This window comes from Cyprinus carpio, chromosome A6 (genome assembly GCF_018340385.1).
Source record: "Cyprinus carpio isolate SPL01 chromosome A6, ASM1834038v1, whole genome shotgun sequence".
In the NCBI taxonomy this organism is placed as follows: domain Eukaryota; kingdom Metazoa; phylum Chordata; class Actinopteri; order Cypriniformes; family Cyprinidae; genus Cyprinus; species Cyprinus carpio.
In genome coordinates, this window is record NC_056577.1 from 13295702 (window position 1) to 13314290 (window position 18589).

The following is an 18589-nucleotide window of genomic DNA, read 5'->3' on the forward strand; positions in this document are numbered from 1 at the left end:
TTTCCAGAGAAGATTACTACCTCAACTCTCAGACCAGACATAGTTCTGTGGTCCAGAGCAACAAAACAGGTGGTGTTGCTGGAACTGACTGTGCCATGGGAGGAGAGGATAGAAGAGGCCCATGAGAGAAAGCTTGGGAAGTACCAACCACTCACCCAACAGTGCCAGCAGGTGGGATGGCGGGCATGTAAATTGCCAGTGGAAGTAGGCTGCCGAAGATTTCCTGGGCAGTCACTTTGGAGTGCCTTGTCCAGACTTGGAATAAAAGGTCCCAGCAGGAGACGGCTCATGGCGAATATCACAAAAAGAGCAGAGACAGCATCGAGATGGCTGTGGCTGAAGCGCTGTGAGCGATGGAACAGCCCACCGGGTAGGGAGGGAATATAAAAGAGCACTGGCTGTGGAGTCCAAGGGGCTGAGGGGTACTGCCCCAGGACGCTGGGGTTAGCTGTCAAGCCCTCTGGAGGTGTTGTGGGTTAATTGGTGAAACACTGTTGAAGGAGGGTACCCACCTGATGACCCGAAGAAAAAGCACCTTGGGCCCACACCACAAAGCTCAGTAGGTTGGACTTGTAATGTACGAGTGTTGGCCATCACCTCAAATAGGCGGCTGGGACTTTACCCAGCCATTGAGGTGAGAGCGATGATCCCATCATATTTCAGACAGGTAAACCGGAACCGGGAACACTTCCCATAACACCCGATGTACTTGCTACATCATTAGAAGAATGGCATCTACGCTAATATTAGTCTGTTTCTCTCTCATTCCAAGGTCACCATAGCCACCAGCTCCAGTCTGTATCCAAGTCAGAGGGTCACTGCAGTCACCCGGATCCAGTACGTATCCAGCCCAGATGGTGCATCAGCACCTAGAAAGGACCTCTACAGCCCTGAAAGACAGCTGAGACCAAGACAACTAGAGCCCCAGAGACAGATCCCCTGTAAAGACCTTGTCTCAGACGACCACTGGGACAAGACCACAGGAAACAAATGATTCTTCTGCACAATCTGACTGTAGCCTGGAATTGAACAACTGGTTTCGTCTGGTTAGAGGAAAACTGGCCCCCCGACTGAGCTTGGTTTCTCCCAAGGTTTTTTCTCCATTCTGTCACCGATGGAGTTTTGGTTCCTTGCCGCTGTCGCCTCTGGCTTGCTTAGTTGGGGACACTTCATTTACAGTGATATCGTTGACTTGATTGCAAATTATTGCACAGATACTATTTAAACTGATCTGAGCTGCATGATGACATCACTAAATTTAGTGATGAACTGCCTTTAACTGTCATTTTGCATTATTGACACACTGTTTTCCTAATTAATGTTGTTCAGTTGCTTTGACGCAATCTTTTTTGTTTAAAGCACTATATAAGTAAAGGTGACTTGACATGACTGGCTAATGAATGCTAACGCACTGCACGCATGCACTCGCGGTTTTAGAATAAAAACGAACGATCAAATAATTCAGATTAGGTTGATAGATAATATCAGAAATATGGTGGGAATTAAGTTATATTTTATCACTTTAAACAACAGAGAGTGATAGTAAGATACATATTCTACAGAAAATCGAAGCTACACAGATCACAAACCAGCAGCACGGCAGACAGGAAGCAGAAATAACACTGACAACAGCGATACCCACTTCAAACCTGCAAGAACGTGATCACAATTCCAACACCACCAAATCTTCAAACCATCTAGACTTTCATTTGAGACTGCACCCGGATGCTCATTCAGCAGCCAAGGCAATGCAAGTATCGTACATTTAACTAAATGAAACAGAGGTTTAGTATAAAATGGCGCTGATGGTTTAACTCATGGTTAACTGACTCATTTTCCAAAATTGCATTGTCTGGTTTCATTCATCCACTTCAACTCCCCCATGAATGAGGGATTGTATGTTTGTTTGTTTGTTTGTGTGTTTAGACTAGTTTGTGTTAGTGTCTGGTTAATAAAACTTTTGTGCACAAATTACATGAGTTTCTGGTTCTGACACTGCTTCTGAATAGAGTGTCCCTTTTACGATCTGATCTATAGCTACATGCTCTAATGCATTAGTACTAAAAGAAAGTTATTTTCTGTGGTCATGAAAATATACTTACTTAGGGTTGATATGAAATTAAGTTACACTGAATGTTTGCTGGACGAACAGCTTAGTTGATTGTAATATTAATTCTGCTGCAGTTACTACTTGCAGTTGAGGTAAATAATTGTAATTAATTGTAATTATTTATATACATTTTCCTTTTGAGCTAATTTGCTACAGCAGTGAATTTATTTTTTCTTTTTTCTTTTTTCTTCTCGACTTTAATCATCAAATGAAAAAGCCCTGTAATCTTTCATTAACAGTTCACTGCCAGAGCAGTGAGTTGACCCTTAGCCCTCACAGTTAAATCTATATATATATATATATATATTATATATTATATATATATATATATATATATATATATATATATATAAAAACTACACTATCTTACTAAATTTTTAATAAAAGTATGTAATAAGTATTAGTATTGTAATATTGTTTTACATTTAAACACATATCAAATTTTAAGAATCATACTAAAACCAAAACTGATTCAGATGAAAGTAATATTAAAAATTATAATAATAGTATAATATACTGCTTACATTTAGCACTTTTACACATTTTCAAGGTTTACATAAAGTCTTAGGACAGTTTTATACACGTATGCATGCAGAGTTCAGTGTTTTGTTGTCCTTGTGTGATTTGATGTAAATTAGGAATACAAAATCTTATTCTCATTATTGCATTTTTTCCCCATTTGTATTGCAAACAAAACTGCAGCATTGTTGCATACAATTGTAAAAAGTTGCAAAATAAAAGTAGTGCAAAGCAGCATATCATAAAATATGAGCAAAATTTCTGTCTCTCCTAGAGATTAACATCTTATTTGGTCCAATCTAAAGGTCTTCAAGATGTTAAGATTTTGAGTTTACATTGAAGGATGTGTCTATGGCAGCCTGACAAAGTTCAGTGTTTCACCATTAAACAGGAAGCTGTTGTAACTCAGACATACAATGTCCAATCTCCCCCAAACTTAAATGCTTGATAAGAGTCCTGGCCTGAAGACAACTACACGCCAATATTGAGTAACAGTCATTGCACCATCTCCAGGCAACAGGAAGTGACATATTTTACACTGTAATGCCATCCCAGCAACATATTAAAATATGCCTGTCAAGTCACCTTTATTTATATAGTGCTTTTAATAATACAGATTGTGTCAAAGCACTTTACAGTATTAAATAGGAAAATAGTGTGTCAATAATGCTAAATGACAATAGTTAACACTCAATTTTCAGTTAAAGGCAGTTCATCATTGAATTCAGTGATGTCATCATCCAGCTCAGTTCAGTTTAAATAGTATCTGTGCAATCAAGTCTACGATTTCACTAGCTATTAAGTGTCCCCAACTAAGCAAGCCAGAGGGGACAGCAGCAAGGAACCAAAACTCCATCAGTGACAGAATGGAGAAAAAACCTTGGGAGAAACCTGGCTCAGTTGGTGGGGGACCAGTTCTCCTCTGGCCAGACGAAACCAGCAGTTAAATTCGAAGCTGCAGCAAAGTCACATTGTGCCCTGCAAAGGACTCATCTGATTCCTGTGGTCTTGTCCCGGTGGCTGTCTAGGAGACAAGGTCTTCACTGGGGATCTGTCTCTAGGGCACATCTAGTTTCCCTGGTCTCCGCTGACATTCAAGGCTGTCGAGGTCATCTCTAGGTCCTGATTCACCATCTGGGACTGGATACGTACTGGATCAGGGTGACTGCAGCGACCATCTGATCTGGATATAGACTGGATCTGGTGGCTATGGTGACCTCAGAAAAAGAAAGAAACTGACTAATATTAGCATAGATGCCATTCTTCTAACGATGTAACAAGTACATCTTGTGTTATTGGAAATGTTCCCAGTTCCGGTTGTCCTAATTAATGCAGCCTAAAAATCCTTTAACGGATTTGAATATTAAAATATATATGTGTTAGTGTGTTATGTGTATGCCAGTTTAAAGAGATGGGTCTTTAATCTAGATTTAAACTGACAGAGTGTGTCTGCCTCCCAAACAATGTTAGGTAGGTTATTCCAGAGTTTTGGCTCTAAATAGGAAAATGATCTGCCGCCCGCAGTTCATTTTGAAATTCTAGGTATTATCAAATTGCCAGAGTTTTGAGAACGCAGCAGACATGGAGGACTATAATGCAATAAGAGCTCGTTCAAATACTGAGGTGCTAAACCACTCAGGATTTTAAAATCTATACAATGTTTAATAGGGAGCCAATGCAGTGTAGACAGAATCGGGCTAATATGGTCATACTTCCTGTTTCTAGTAAGAACTCTTGCTGCTTCAGTTTGGACCAGCTGGAGTTTGTTTATTAAGAGTGTAGAACAACCACCCAGTAAAGCATTACAACAATCTAACCTTGATGCCATGAACACATGAATTAAATGTTCTGCATTTGACATTGAGAGCATAGGTGGTAATTTACAGTAGGTAGACATCCAAAATGGGTAATACCGCCGCGTGTATTACTGCAACTGCAAATCAGTCTCGTGTTAAAATCATTCGCGAAACTACCGCCAGGTGGCGCAAAGGGACGGATTGCGAACTGAATGTAATTGTAAAATGAAAGGAAGACGTTAAACAACAAATAACATTATAATATACATTATAACATCCTTAAAAACCCATTAAAAAATAGGATAGTCTTAGGCTACAGTCTACTCATCAAAAATTTTAAAGAAAGGCCGTTACACAAAGGCTTTTATGCATGCTATTGTTTTTAAACAGTCATTATATATATATATATATATATATATATATATATATATATATATATATATATATATATATATATATATATATATAAATACGGATTAAAATTTTTAATTTCGGTTCATTCTTGGTTAAAAAAATAATAATAATAATAATCTTCAGGTTCCATTTGCAGAGCGAAATGAGAACGGTCCAGCATTTACAAATAATTCTTATTAACTCTGTTATAATTATTGATTTTTCAAACTGCTAACACTTTGCATTTTTGAATTATGCCTTTACTGTGTGACCAATAATTGTGAATTGTGACTTTGATCGCGCTGGTGCCTCACGCGCACATATTCATTGGAAACAGCAGTCGTTCACCAAGCCATGCGGCGCAAGCAGCGGGCCACTTTGGCATATTTTTGCTAATTATGATTTTTTTCCCGTCTATACTAAAACACGTGTGAAATCCAAAGCCTATTTTACCTAATAAATAAGAGTTTAGCTTCAAATGGGCAACATGTTTGGATTTGTCCCGAATGAGAGAGATAAGCCCAACCTTACATTATGTATCGCTTTAAATTATTTTTATTATTATTTTTGTTGTTGTTTATAAGCCTATATTATTATATAGCCTGCTGCAATTATATTTATCCATTAGAATTATATATTTGTAATTCTTGTTCTGTTCTGATAATTTTTTTTTACATTTAAAGGATTTGTTGTAAAGTGAAGGGCACTAAAAATGTCCTGTTGGTACATTAGCCTATAGCATTATTAGGCCTGCCGTTATTATTTCTGAATGTAATAAAATGCAACTCTCACAAATGTAATTTATTTTTTAGCTTGTTTTCGTGTATGTTTTTATCCAGCTTTATTTTTTTCATTGCATCTAAAAATGACTTTGTGCATCACATTCACTTCGTGAACAAAACAAATATAACTTCAGATCCGCCTCCCGCGTTGCTCAGCTGTGGACCATTTCAAAAATGTTTGATATAAAGGTTGCTGTCACATTTTATACAGGAATTGTTCATTAAAAAAAAAAAAAAAAAAAATATATTGTTAGTTTTATGCTAACATGCAATCAAGTCTTCGGATACTATATAAGATACAAAGTTCATTTAGGCTATTTAACATGCACTGTGACATTTTACCGTTTCAACTTAAAAACTCCTTGAGATTTTAAAGTCAGTTTAATAGTATTGAAATTCAAGTTGAATCTAGTATAAAAAAGGTTTTAATTGCTTAAATTATTTCTATGAATTAATAAGTTAGCATGACTTTTTCATCATAGCATTTTTTACGAGGAGTATTCGTTTTCTAAAACCAAGCACCCACTTTTTTCTTTTTTAAATCTATGAATCGCTCGCATATCTCCTACAACCTACAAATAAGGGCTAATAGAGGTTCTTTCTTTATTATTTATTTATAATGTTTATTCTTGAAGAAAACTAAGTATTTATTCTTTAATAAAATAAGGGACGATCCAAATATTTGTAATGTACAATAATATAGGCCTATATCTGCCTGCAGTTAAAAAGATATATTTGTTTTGATTCATCCATTTATGCAGGCTACAATTAGCCTATTCTTAAAATAAAAATAAAAATAAATAATGTCATAAAAAATGCCATCGGTCTGAATAAATTTTACCATTGTAGAATTGGGGTAGTAATTTAGGAGGTGAAAATACAGTGAAATTACAAATGGCATGGGATTTCAAAGGATGACAACTGAAGGTCTATGAACGTTTCTATGATGCATTTTTTTTTAAACAATGGCACTTAAAGTTTTCAACTGAAATATTACTTTTTCCAACCATATAGCCTGTGAATAAATAAATAAAATGCATACTTTTCAGTGAAAGAACACTGAGAGTGTAGGTTGCGTCTGGTGTTTGGATTTGTACTTAAATATAACGAGCTCCAAGTTTAAGAATAGCCTACACTAGGTTTTTTTTTTTTTTACTCTCTATTTAACAGCATTAACTTACAATGAAATACGTCTTCCTTCAGGCAGACTGAATGTTTTCCTGTCTTGCTAAATGTTGGGTCAGTTTGCGCGAGTCCCGCGCACTGCGAAGCGGGAGCAGCTGACGGAGGATTCCGCTTGGTCTTAAAGCCTTCCGCAAACGCCTACGTTAACAAATAACAATGATTTTGGCAAAAATAATGATAAATTATCAATTGATAATTTGTTATTATTTTGGTCTAGTGAAAATAATAATATGGGCTGCGGGAAAATAATGAATAAAAAGAGTAAGGCTGCTGTGAGTACAGGCATGTTTCAACCCAGTAACAACACACCGTTCCTCACAGCCAAAAAACAGACCGAGTTCAGTTCAGCTGGATGGGGCTGGGGGTAGTTCTGTATAACTTGTGGGGGTCGAGATAAAGGTGTGAATCTCTTGCTCTTTCATATGGACAGTCTTATGAGGGTTTCAAACTTGCAGAACAGGTTTTAGGACAACTTTAAAGAAAGATTTGATCCACTTCAAATGTTGACTATATAGCGCAATAAAGTTTATTAGTTATTATAACTTAATTTCAGAGGAAGTTGCCTTAACTTAAAAAAAAAAAAAAAAAAAAACTGTTGCATTAGGGCTGGGCCATAGGCCTATGGCCTAAAAAAAATCCCCGATTTTATTTTACAAAAAAATCCAATTTACAATTTAAATAGATTTTTTTTCCCTCCCTACTTAAAATCAATATTCAAATGACAAAGAAATTGTTCAAAACAAGTGTTAATATAACAATATATTATTTTTTAATACTAGCCCATCATGCATCTAACCATCCACTCGGCGTTAAGAGCTGTTCAGATTAAAACTGGCAACTCCGCAGTGAGTCAGTGTCATGGACGGAGGACAGACCAAGTGTAGGCCTAAATCAATTTTCTATTTTATATTTTCATCTCGTTATGCCGCTGGTTTAGGTTATGTATTTAATTTTTATTTCTTATATCAATTATTTGTAAATATAGCACACACTGTCTAACCGTGTCTACACTGGACGGCCTTGTTCATATAGGGCGAAACATCTCTCACTCTGCAGCAGAGTATGTGAGAGTGGAGCGGCAACAATTTCCCTCCGCGCTCCTAGCATTTAATAATCACTAAGCTCCGCGGTTCATTGATACCAGAAACACTGCTCCGCCTTCACTCCGTGGCTAAAGTTGAAATGTTATGTTCATAATAGCTTATAAAAATAAAATAAAAATAAATAAATAAATGATTTAAATTACAGGAGAGTTTCAAAGGGGAATAGGCTATTGTGTGCAAACTTTTTGTCCTACCAAACGCCAAACTAATAAAATTGTCAGCATTAAAAGGTATAATTGCTGCTTTCTGCTGCGCAAATTTTGTTTGTAATGAAAATAACAGTTTACATTTTCGTCAGTTATTTTATCTACAGATCGATGCATTTGTTACAGATTTCTGCTCATTCAAAATCAGATACAGATGAAGTAGCCTACTGTAAGATTACATTTGTTTGAATGCATTATTGCGACAGCGATTACGTGTGAATGTGCTGTATCTTTTTAAATCATGCTTCAGCCCGAAAATAATCAGCAAAAGGAAGACAAATTCCTTGAGAACTAGCCTGTAACATCCCGCTCGACTATTGCCGTCATTAAAATCTTCGTATCAGAGAGATTATGTGTATCAAGCTATAGCTAAATATGTTTATCATGTGAATTCTTGCTAAATATGCAGTTATATTACGGGATGTTGGCATGAATTGTATTCGTGATGGAGCGGTGCTGGAGCGAGTGAAAACCACGATGCTCCGACTTTTAAAAAATCCGCTCCTCCCCAGTCAGAATAACACCGCCCCGCTCATACTCTGCTCGGCAGCGTGTCTCAAACGCCCAGGGGAGGCTTGAGCCCAATCATTCTCAAAACATAAAATATTAATTTTATTTCAACTTTCGTTTTTGTGTTTCAGAGGAAAAATCAGTGTTAAGGCATCTCTCCATTACAGACCGTTCTGAAAGAGGAATTTATGCAAACGCGTATAAAATTCTTTAAAAACTTTAACAGAGATGTCTAGAGGGTATTTAATGGGTCTGCTTCCCACGTAAGATTTTTCTATAGTCGTTCATTTGTCATTATTCAACTATTCGCAAGTTTATATTAAATTTACAACTATAATCCAGCCTTAATATATTCCACCACGCTCAAGAATATGCATTAAGTTTGTCACAAAGCACAGGCAGAAGTAGCCTAATAATTATGAAAAAGGAGACATTTTAATTATTTATTAATAAACAAATGTTTTCTTGTCGGCTGCAAGATGAAATTCACAGTGCTGACTCTCTCCACATGGACGCGCCTTTAAAGAGAAATACAACCTTCACAGATTACATAATGCTTTCGTTTTGAATTGATTCGTTTAGAAGACATTTCAAGCTTTCTGTAGATATATTTCTCATGTATGTGAGACACCCAGATTTTCAGTTATTTCATTATTAGGAAAAAAATCACATGATCGAGAGGGCGCCTCCCTGTCATGCATGCGCATTAATAATTTTTGCACAAACACTTGAATATGAATAATAATTCACATTTTGCATATGCATTACAAAGTAAAATTTTTTTTACATGTAATTATCCAAAATAAAACCAAACAAGATTTGTAATGAAGATAAAATATGTAGACAAATAAGAATAAATGCTGCACATGCACTCAGCATCATGCAGAGCAAATCTTGCACTGATATTTTACGGAATATTATACATTTTATATTATGCATTTAAATGCGGCTGACATTTATTTATTTATTTTATTTATTTATTTTTACTTTACTTAAATTATATGAAAGCAAGCAAAGAAGACTCCATTTAAAATCACTGAAGTTGTCAAATAATGAAGCTCTTTTTTTTTTTTACATCATGTGCACTTTGTTGATAAGTGATGACGTTGTATTAATCCATCCATTCTTTAGAGTTGCAATGATTTAGTTAAATCGTGCAGGTTTAATTTATTCGTTTCTTGTTTTAATTAGGCCTAAATAATGGGAGCGAAATTATACAGTGCCTTATAAATAAAGAAAATAATTTATAAAACACGCAAGCCTAGCTCACAATAGGCTACCACTTTTAATGCTCCGATGCAAAGTAAACCACATTTTCTTTTTAATAATATAACACATAATTCATATTATATAAATAATACTGCACACTATTTAAATGTGTATAATCTAAATTATGGTGTAGAGAAAATATAAGCACAGGCTCATAGGCTTGACATTTATCCTGCTTGAATTCGTTCTAAGAAACGCACATATCTTCATAAGGACTAAACTTTCATCTGTGAATATTAAATATTTTTTCTTTCATTTTCCCCGACTGCAGTCAAATATAACACTTCGGTGAGGCAAAGCTGACGTCTATTTGCGAAAATGTGCTTTGATGCGCTTGTTCGAAAACTTATGCGCCACTCAGCGGTCAAAAGCTGCAAATGCACTTTGCAGACACCGCGGCGGCGGTACGAGCGGCGGTAGAAACGACGTTTTGGATGTCCACCTACTGTAGATATATCGCTGAGATGGAAAAATGCAGTTTTACAAATTCTAGAAATGTGGCTTTCAAAGGAAAGATTGCTATCAAATATCAAACCTAGGTTCCTAACTGATGACGAAGAATTGACATAGCAGCCATCAAATCTTAGACAGTGTTCTAGGTTATTATATGTGGAGGTTTTAGGTCCGAAAATTAACACCTCTGTTTTTTTTCAGAATTTAGCAGTAAGAAATTACTCGTCACCCAGTTTTTTTTTATCAACTATGCATTATGTTAGTTTTTCAAATTGGTATGTTTCGCCGGGCCGCCAAGTTATATAGAGCTGAGTGTCATCAGCATAACAGTGAAAGTTAACACCATGTTTCCTGATGATATCTCCCAGGGAGCAAGTGCTAAACATGCTAGTAACATGTTAAACCATGCTATCAGCATTTAGCTAACTGCTAAAATTTGTTGTAATTTAAACATAAAATGTCCAATCTTCCCCAATCTTCCAAGTGTCCTGACCCAAAGACATCTACATGCCAGTATTCAGTTACAATTATTCCACCACCTACTGGCAACAGGAACTTTTACTCAAACTTTACATGTTTGATAAATGTCCTGGGGCCTCAATTATAACCATTGCGTACGCACAAAAACAACCCTGAAAGAGGCGTATGCCACTTCCTACGCAAAAGGTGGGATTTATAAAAACAAACTTGACTGGAAAATTTGCGCAGAGTGAGAAAATTCAGTAAAAACAATTATTTTAAGCTCTGTTTTTATGTCGATATATACATTTACATTAAATATTCCACTCTCATATGGAGATAAGGACTGAAATTACATAAAGTCATTATGCAAAATTTAAACCAAAATTATTTTAATTTAGGCATATTTGTAGTGATGCGCTTGATCACTTTTCCTCTTTTATTGACAGTGAGGAGTGCTACAGGTGCACAATAATTCATCTTTAAACTGAACTGCAGATCTCATGTTATAAGAAAATATTTTTAAGTGAGAACAGTGATCAATGATGCACACTTACTTCGATATTATGGCAGACACTACTGGATTCAGTGGTCGAACGGACCATTATCCAGTTCGATAGGTCCAATGATAATATGTTACTGTACAACCACAGCCACAGAGGTGTTGATGTCGTGTGAAGTCCTCTCTTTATTTAATGTCAAGATTTATGTTTCCTTTTTGAAATACTTTGTTAGTGACACGCTGAGTCAGATAATTTTACACTGCAATAAACAGGCCTATCTGTTTCCATTTAAAATAGCTAAAAGATATTTACCATATCAGCAAAATTGCATGAATTTAGTTTGATTTGAATTGGCCAGTGTTAAAGAATGAGATCAACTTTTATTATTATTAATAAAAGTTATTATTATTACTTATAATATTTATCTGATAACTATTTTAAACAGTTTTTATTTTTGTTTTTATCTTAATATATTTATTCTAAAACATAACTAGGATATTGGATGATTTTTAGAAATAACAATTAATGTATGGCATAAATGGCATTTATAGGAGTTGTAAGTTCCATATGTGGTGATTTTGAGGAGGAGACAGGGTGGAAATACACGTACGCACAATCTTTCTCTGACTGGGATTTATAAAATGATTTTTGCACAGGTTCTGACATACGAATGGTTTTATAAATCTGAAAACTTATGTACGTACGCAGAATCTAGCTTTCATGCCTACGTACACTTTTAGGATGAATTCTATGTAAAGTTTTATAAATGAGGCCCCTTGTCTGAACACATCTAAAAGACAATATTCTGTTACAGTCATAGCTCAACCTGCTGGCAGCAGGAGGAGTGGCACATATAAATGATGATTTCCTCCTGTATTTACCTGCCTAAATGCATATTGCCCATCATTCACTGTTTTCCTAAGGCAGTCAGGTGGCGGTGGCCCGAGGTTTAAGGGCCCTTTCATTGCTGCTTGCAGTTTTAATAATAATCATAATTATTTTTATTTTATACTACAGAATAACAATGATAATAGTCATTATTTATCATAAACTTTTCACTTTATAGTGTTAAATCCATCAAGTTTTTATTTAGGCTTAAAACTGTAGGGAGTCCTTTATGTTCCTGTATTGACAGCATATTACATATAATGTTGACAGTATATAAATGCTTCTCATTACAAATTTTCTGTCCATAAAAGTGTTGCAAATTATGCAGAAAATAAATGTGAACCTTGCCCACCCTGCTTTCCTAAAGGCATGTAATTATCCACTTAAACTCATGCAGAGATGAAGTTTGTGTAAAGCCGCTTTTACCATGAACTGAGCCACTCTGAGACAATTAAAACACTCTAAACATGAACTGGACATGTAAAAATGAACGCTATACACACTTTACTCTGAAACACCCAGGGCATCAGACAAAATATTTATTTAAAGTGCAATTTTCCAATCTGATAATCACATTAAATCATATTGCTAATTTCCATTTTATTTTGATTTATCGTGAAGCCCTAACAGACAACTGACAATTAACCTTACTGGGGATTTTCTCTGCAGCTGTACCCATATTGTATGTTTCAAAGGTTTGTTTTAAAATGTCTTCTACTGTATCAAACATATAGACAGGTTGTTTACATTGTTATCTTGCTAAGCTAGTATTCAGGTTTTCAGATTGCACAACAGAGGGGGTCAGAGGTTCAGTCCAATGGGGACAGATTGACCCACTCACCTTCACAGAAGAACAGTGCTCCAAACAGACTGCTCATCATGAACTTCCTTGTAACTCTTGTACTCATTATCTCTCTATTTCTCTCTCTCTCTCTCTCTCTCTCTCTCACACACACACACAGATCAACGCCCTACAGAAGAGTGGGGATAGTTTTCCACTGGCTACAACCTCAGGGAGAGTTCTAGGGAAGGTGAGTGGGGGGAGAGAAACTAAAAAATAAATAAATAATTAGCTACAACTGATTTAAAAAAAAATGAAAGTAGGAGCATTTCAGACGATCCCTGTCCTACCTGAGAACCTTTATGGTTCTGCTTTTAAAGAAAAGTAAGAAATGTAGTTATTAAATATTTGCTTTGCTACCTTTTTTTAATGTTCTTGAATTTGTTGTGTTCCATTAGACATGACATTATGAAGCCAATCCATAAACAAGTTTTCATAGCAAGTGGCAGTTCTGACATTGTTTACTCAGCCATGTTGCTCCAAATCTGAAGAAAGACTTCTTCATTGGATGACAAAAGGAAATGTCATGGGCTGACAGTCACTTCAGTCACCATTCACTTTCATTGCATCTTTTTCCCAATACATTGGATTCCTATAGTGCTTTAAAAGTTGTTTTCATTTATTAATTTTCTATTGTTATTATTTGTATTTTAATTATTCTATTCTTGCTATTACATGGAAGAAAAAAATTAAGTTAAAGCAAATTTTACTGAGGCTGTCATTCTGCCTAACATCTCCTTTGTATTCCACAAAATAAGTCAGATTTACACATCATTAGTCCAATAATATCACAGTTGCATGAAGTCAACAGCAACACCCAGTATCAGGTATGTGTATGTGTGTGTATAACACACACACACACACACACACACAGTGGTGTGTAAAACACACACACACACAGTGGTGTGTAAAAGTACGGAAAAGTATTCAGACCCCCTTAAATTTTTCACACTCTTTGTTATATTGCAGCCATTTGCTAAAATCATTTAAGTTATTTTTTTTCCCTCATTAATGTACACACAGCACCCCATATTGACACAAAACACAGAATTGTTGACTTTTTGCAGATTTATTAAAAAAGAAAAACTGAAATATCACATGGTCCTAAGTATTCAGACCCTTTGCTGTGACACTCATATATTTAACTCAGGTGCTGTCTATTTCTTCTGATCATCCTTGAGATGGTTCTACACCTTCATTTGAGTCCAGCTGTGTTTGATTATACTGATTGGACTTGATTAGGAGTCACACACCTGTCTATATAAAACTTTACAGCTCACAGTACATGTCAGAGCAAATGAGAATCATGAGGTCAAAGGAACTGCCTGAAGAGCTCAGAGACAGAATTGTGGCAAGGCACAGATCTGGCCAAGGTTAAAAAAAAAAAAATTCTGCTGCACTTAAGGTTCCTAAGAGCACAGTGGCCTCCATAATCCTTAAATGGAAGATGTTTGGGACGACCAGAACCCTTCCTAGAGCTGGCCCGGCCGTCCGGCCAAACTGAGCTATCAGGGGAGAAGAGCCTTGGTGAGAGAGGTAAAGAAGAACCCAAAGATCACTGTGGATGAGCTCCAGAGATGCAGTCGGGAGATGGGAGAAAGTTGTAGAAAGTCAACCATCACTGCAGCCCTCCACCAGTCGGGGCTTTATGGCAGAGTGGCTGGACGGAAGCCTCTCCTCAGTGCAAGACACATGAAAGCCTTAATTCTAAGTGGTATGTGTGGAGAAAACCAGGCACTGCTTATCACCTGTCCAATACAGTCCCAACAGTGAAGCATGGTGGTGGCAGCATCAGGGACAGGACGACTGGTTGCAATCGATGGAAAGATGAATGCGACCAAGTACAGGGATATCCTGGACGAAAACCTTCTCCAGAGTGTTCAGGACCTCAGACTGGGCCGAAGGTTCACCTTCACACAAGACAATGACCCTAAGCACACGGCTAAAATAACGAAGGAGTGGCTTCACAACAACTCCGTGACTGTTCCTGAATGGCCCAGCCAGAGCCCTGACTTAAACCCAATCCAATCCAATCCACCTTTATTTATTAAGCACCTAAAAAACAACAGTGTTGACCAAAGTGCTGAACACAGTCTATAAATAAACAATATACAACAGAAGCACAACAAAAATAATAAAACAATAGATAAACATAACAATAAATGCGACAGTAATACAAAACTAGAAAGTCAACCCTCAAACTGAGGTAAAAGCCAAAGAAAATAAAATAAGTCTTAAGATGGGATTTAAAAAACAGAAGAGACTCAATCAATCTGATGTGCAAAGGCAGCTCATTCTAGAGTCTCGGAGCTGCCACGGCAAACGCACGGTCACCTCTGGATTTTCGTTTAGTCTTGGGGACGACCAGCAGTGCCTGGCCAGCTGACCGGAGCGAACGAAGTGGGGTGTAAGGCACGAGCAGATCTGACAGGTACTGGGGGGGCCAGGCCATGCAGACATTTAAAAAAACAAACAAAAGAATTTTAAAATCAGTGCGGAAAGTGCACAGGGAGCCAGTGGAGGGATTGGAGGATGGGTGAGATATGGTCAAATTTTCGAGTTCCAGTTAAAAGACGAGCAGCTACATTTTGGACTAGTTGTAATCGTGACATAAGTGATTTGCTAATACCAGTGTAAACTGCATTACAATAATCTAAACGAGTGGTGATAAAAGCATGGATTAAAATTTCAAAATCATGTCGAGATAAAACCGGTTTTACTTTGACTATTTGCCTCAGCTGAAAAAAGCTGGTCTTCACCACTGCACTAATCTGGGCATCAAGTTTTAACCGACCATCCAACTTGACTCCCAGGTTTGTAACCACAGGGCTAATATCTCGGGTTAGACAACCCAAGTCAACAGGAACCACAGCAGCTGAGTCACTAGGAGTAAATAACACAAACTCAGTTTTGCTCTCATTTAAATACAAAAAATTCATAGCCATCCATGCTTGCAATAAACCCAATTGAGCATCTCTGGAGAGACCTGAAAATGGCTGTCCACCAACGTTTACCATCCAACCTGACAGAACTGGAGAGGATCTGCAAGGAGAAATGCCAGAGGATCCCCAAATCCAGGTGTGAAAAACTTGTTGCATCTTTCCCAAAAAGACTCATGGCTGTATTAGATCAAAAGGGTGCTTCTACTAAATACTGACTAAAGAGTCTGAATACTTAGGACCATGTGATATTTCAGTTTTTCTTTTTTAATAAATGTGCAAAAATGTCAACAATTCTGTGTTTTTCTGTCAATATGGGGTGCTGTGTGTTAAATGATTTTAGCAAATGGCTGCAATATAACAAAGAGTAAAAAATTTAAGGGGGTCTGAATACTATGTATATATGTATGTATGTATGTATATATATACAAACCCGATTCAAAAAAGTTTGGACACTGTACAAATTGTGAGTAAAAAAAGGAATGGAATAATTTACAATCTCATAAACTTATATTTTATTCACAATAGAATATAGATAAGGCCCTTAGACGGCACTGCATCACATACAGGAATGCTACTGTAATGGAAATCACAACATGGGCTCAGGAATACTTCCAGAAAACATTGTCGGTGAACACAATCCACCGTGCCATTCACAGTTGCCAGCTAAAACTCTAAAGGTTAAAAAAGAAGCCATATCTAAACATGATCCAGAAGCGCAGGCATTTTCTTTGGGCCAAGACTCATTTAAAATTGACTGTGGCAAAGTGGAAAAACTGTTATGTGGTCAGAAGAAATCAAAATTTGAAGTTCTTTTTGGAAAAACTGGGACGCCATGTCATCCGGACTAAAGAGGACAAGGACAACCCAAGTTGTTATCAGCGCTCAGTTCAGAAGCCTGCATCTCTGATGGTATGGGGTTGCATGAGTGCATGTGGCATCGGCTGCTTACACATCTGGAAAGGCACCATCAATGCTGAAAGGTATATCCAACTTCTAGAACAACATATGCTCCCATCCAGACGTCGTCTCTTTCAGGGAAGACCTTGCATTTTCCAACATGACAATGCCAGATCACATACTGCATCAATTACAACATCATGGCTGCATAGAAGAAGTTTCTGGGTACTGAAATGGCCAGCCTGCAGTCCAGATCTTTCACACATAGAAAACATTTGGCGCATCATAAAGAGGAAGATGCGATAAAGAAGACCTAAGACAGTTGAGCAACTAGAAGCCTGTATTAGGCAAGAATGGGACAACATTCCTATTCCTAAACCTGAGCAACTTGTCTCCTCTGTCCCCAGACGTTTGCAGACTGTTATAAAAAGAAGAGGGGATGCCACACAGTGGTAAACATGGCCTTGTCCCAACTTTTCCTGAGATGTGTTGATGCCATGAAATTTAAAATCAACTTATTTTTCCCTTAAAACGATACATTTTCTCAGTTTAAACATTTGATATGTCATCTATGTTGTTATTCTGAATAAAATATTGAAATTTGAAACTTCCACATCATTCTGTTTTTATTCACAATTTGTACAGTGTCCCAACTTTTTTCTTTTTTGGAATTGGGTTTGTATATATATATATATATATATATATATATATACCCAGACACCTGATACTGGGTGTTGGGTAAACTGTCATGGTCAAAATTGTTGGTACCCTTGGTAAATATGAGCAAAGAAACTGTGAAAAAACTGTGTTGATCATCATTTTGAACTTTTATTTTTTACATTTACAAAAATTAATTGAAGTATAAGAATTTAAGAATAAGAATTTAAAATGGGGGAGAATCTCATTATGATAGAAATGGTTAATTTTTTTTCTTGTAATACATGTTTGACAGCAATTAATTGTATCCTTGAATTCAATACTTTTTGCAACATCATTTGCCAAGATAACAGTGCTGAGTCTTCTCCTATAATGCCTGATGAGGTTGGAGAACACCTGAAAAGAGATCAGAGATTATTCCTTCATACAGATTCACTCCAGATCCTTCAGATTCCCAGGTCCATGTTGGTGGTTCTCCGATCACTTCACCCCAACTCATTTAGAATAGGGTTCAGGTCAGGGAACTGGGATGGCCATGGCAGAAGCTTTGTTTTGTACTCAATGAAGCTTTTTGTTTTGATTTTGATATTTGTTTTATGATCAATGTCCTGACGGAAGATCCAGCCACGGTCCATTGTAAGATTTTTTAATCTGTAAGTATTTGCTAGAAACCTTGATGCCATGTATCTGAACAAGATGTCCAGGTACTCCGGCAGAAAAATAGGCCCACAACAAAAAAAATATGGCAGTATATATTTAATTGTATGCATGGGGTACTTTTTAAATCCCTGTGCACCAAACCCATATTGAGTGTTTGCTGCTAAACATTTTTTTTTCTATTTTTTTTTTTTTTGTTTCATGAGAACATAGAACCCAGTCCCATTTGAAGTTCCAGTAGTGTCTGACACCTGAATATGCAATAATATATCCTCCTCGTCTTGTGTTAAGACAGTATAACTGTATAAAAAACTTTGCTCGCACTGTTTTCTCTCTGTCTAGTTAATTGTCATGGTTTTTGATTTGAGTTCTTAATTATGTTCAGATGTGTCTTATTTATTATCCTAGTTTGGTTTGTA

The 18589-nt window shown here is 36.6% G+C and overlaps 1 protein-coding gene across 5 annotated transcripts in view; it reads left to right on the forward strand.

Moving 5' to 3' along the window:
- LOC122145291 (endonuclease V-like) overlaps positions 1–18589 on the forward strand; it is a 239877-nt gene that overhangs the window by 167572 nt on the left and 53716 nt on the right. For 4 of the 5 annotated variants that reach the window (XM_042758110.1, XM_042758109.1, XM_042758114.1 and 1 more), the window contains one exon: positions 13139–13207. The exons of the other annotated variant lie outside the window; for it this stretch is intronic. In XM_042758110.1, the coding sequence (XP_042614044.1) occupies positions 13139–13207 (69 nt within the window). The remainder of the gene's footprint in view (positions 1–13138; positions 13208–18589) is intronic. 5 annotated transcript variants of the gene reach the window in all.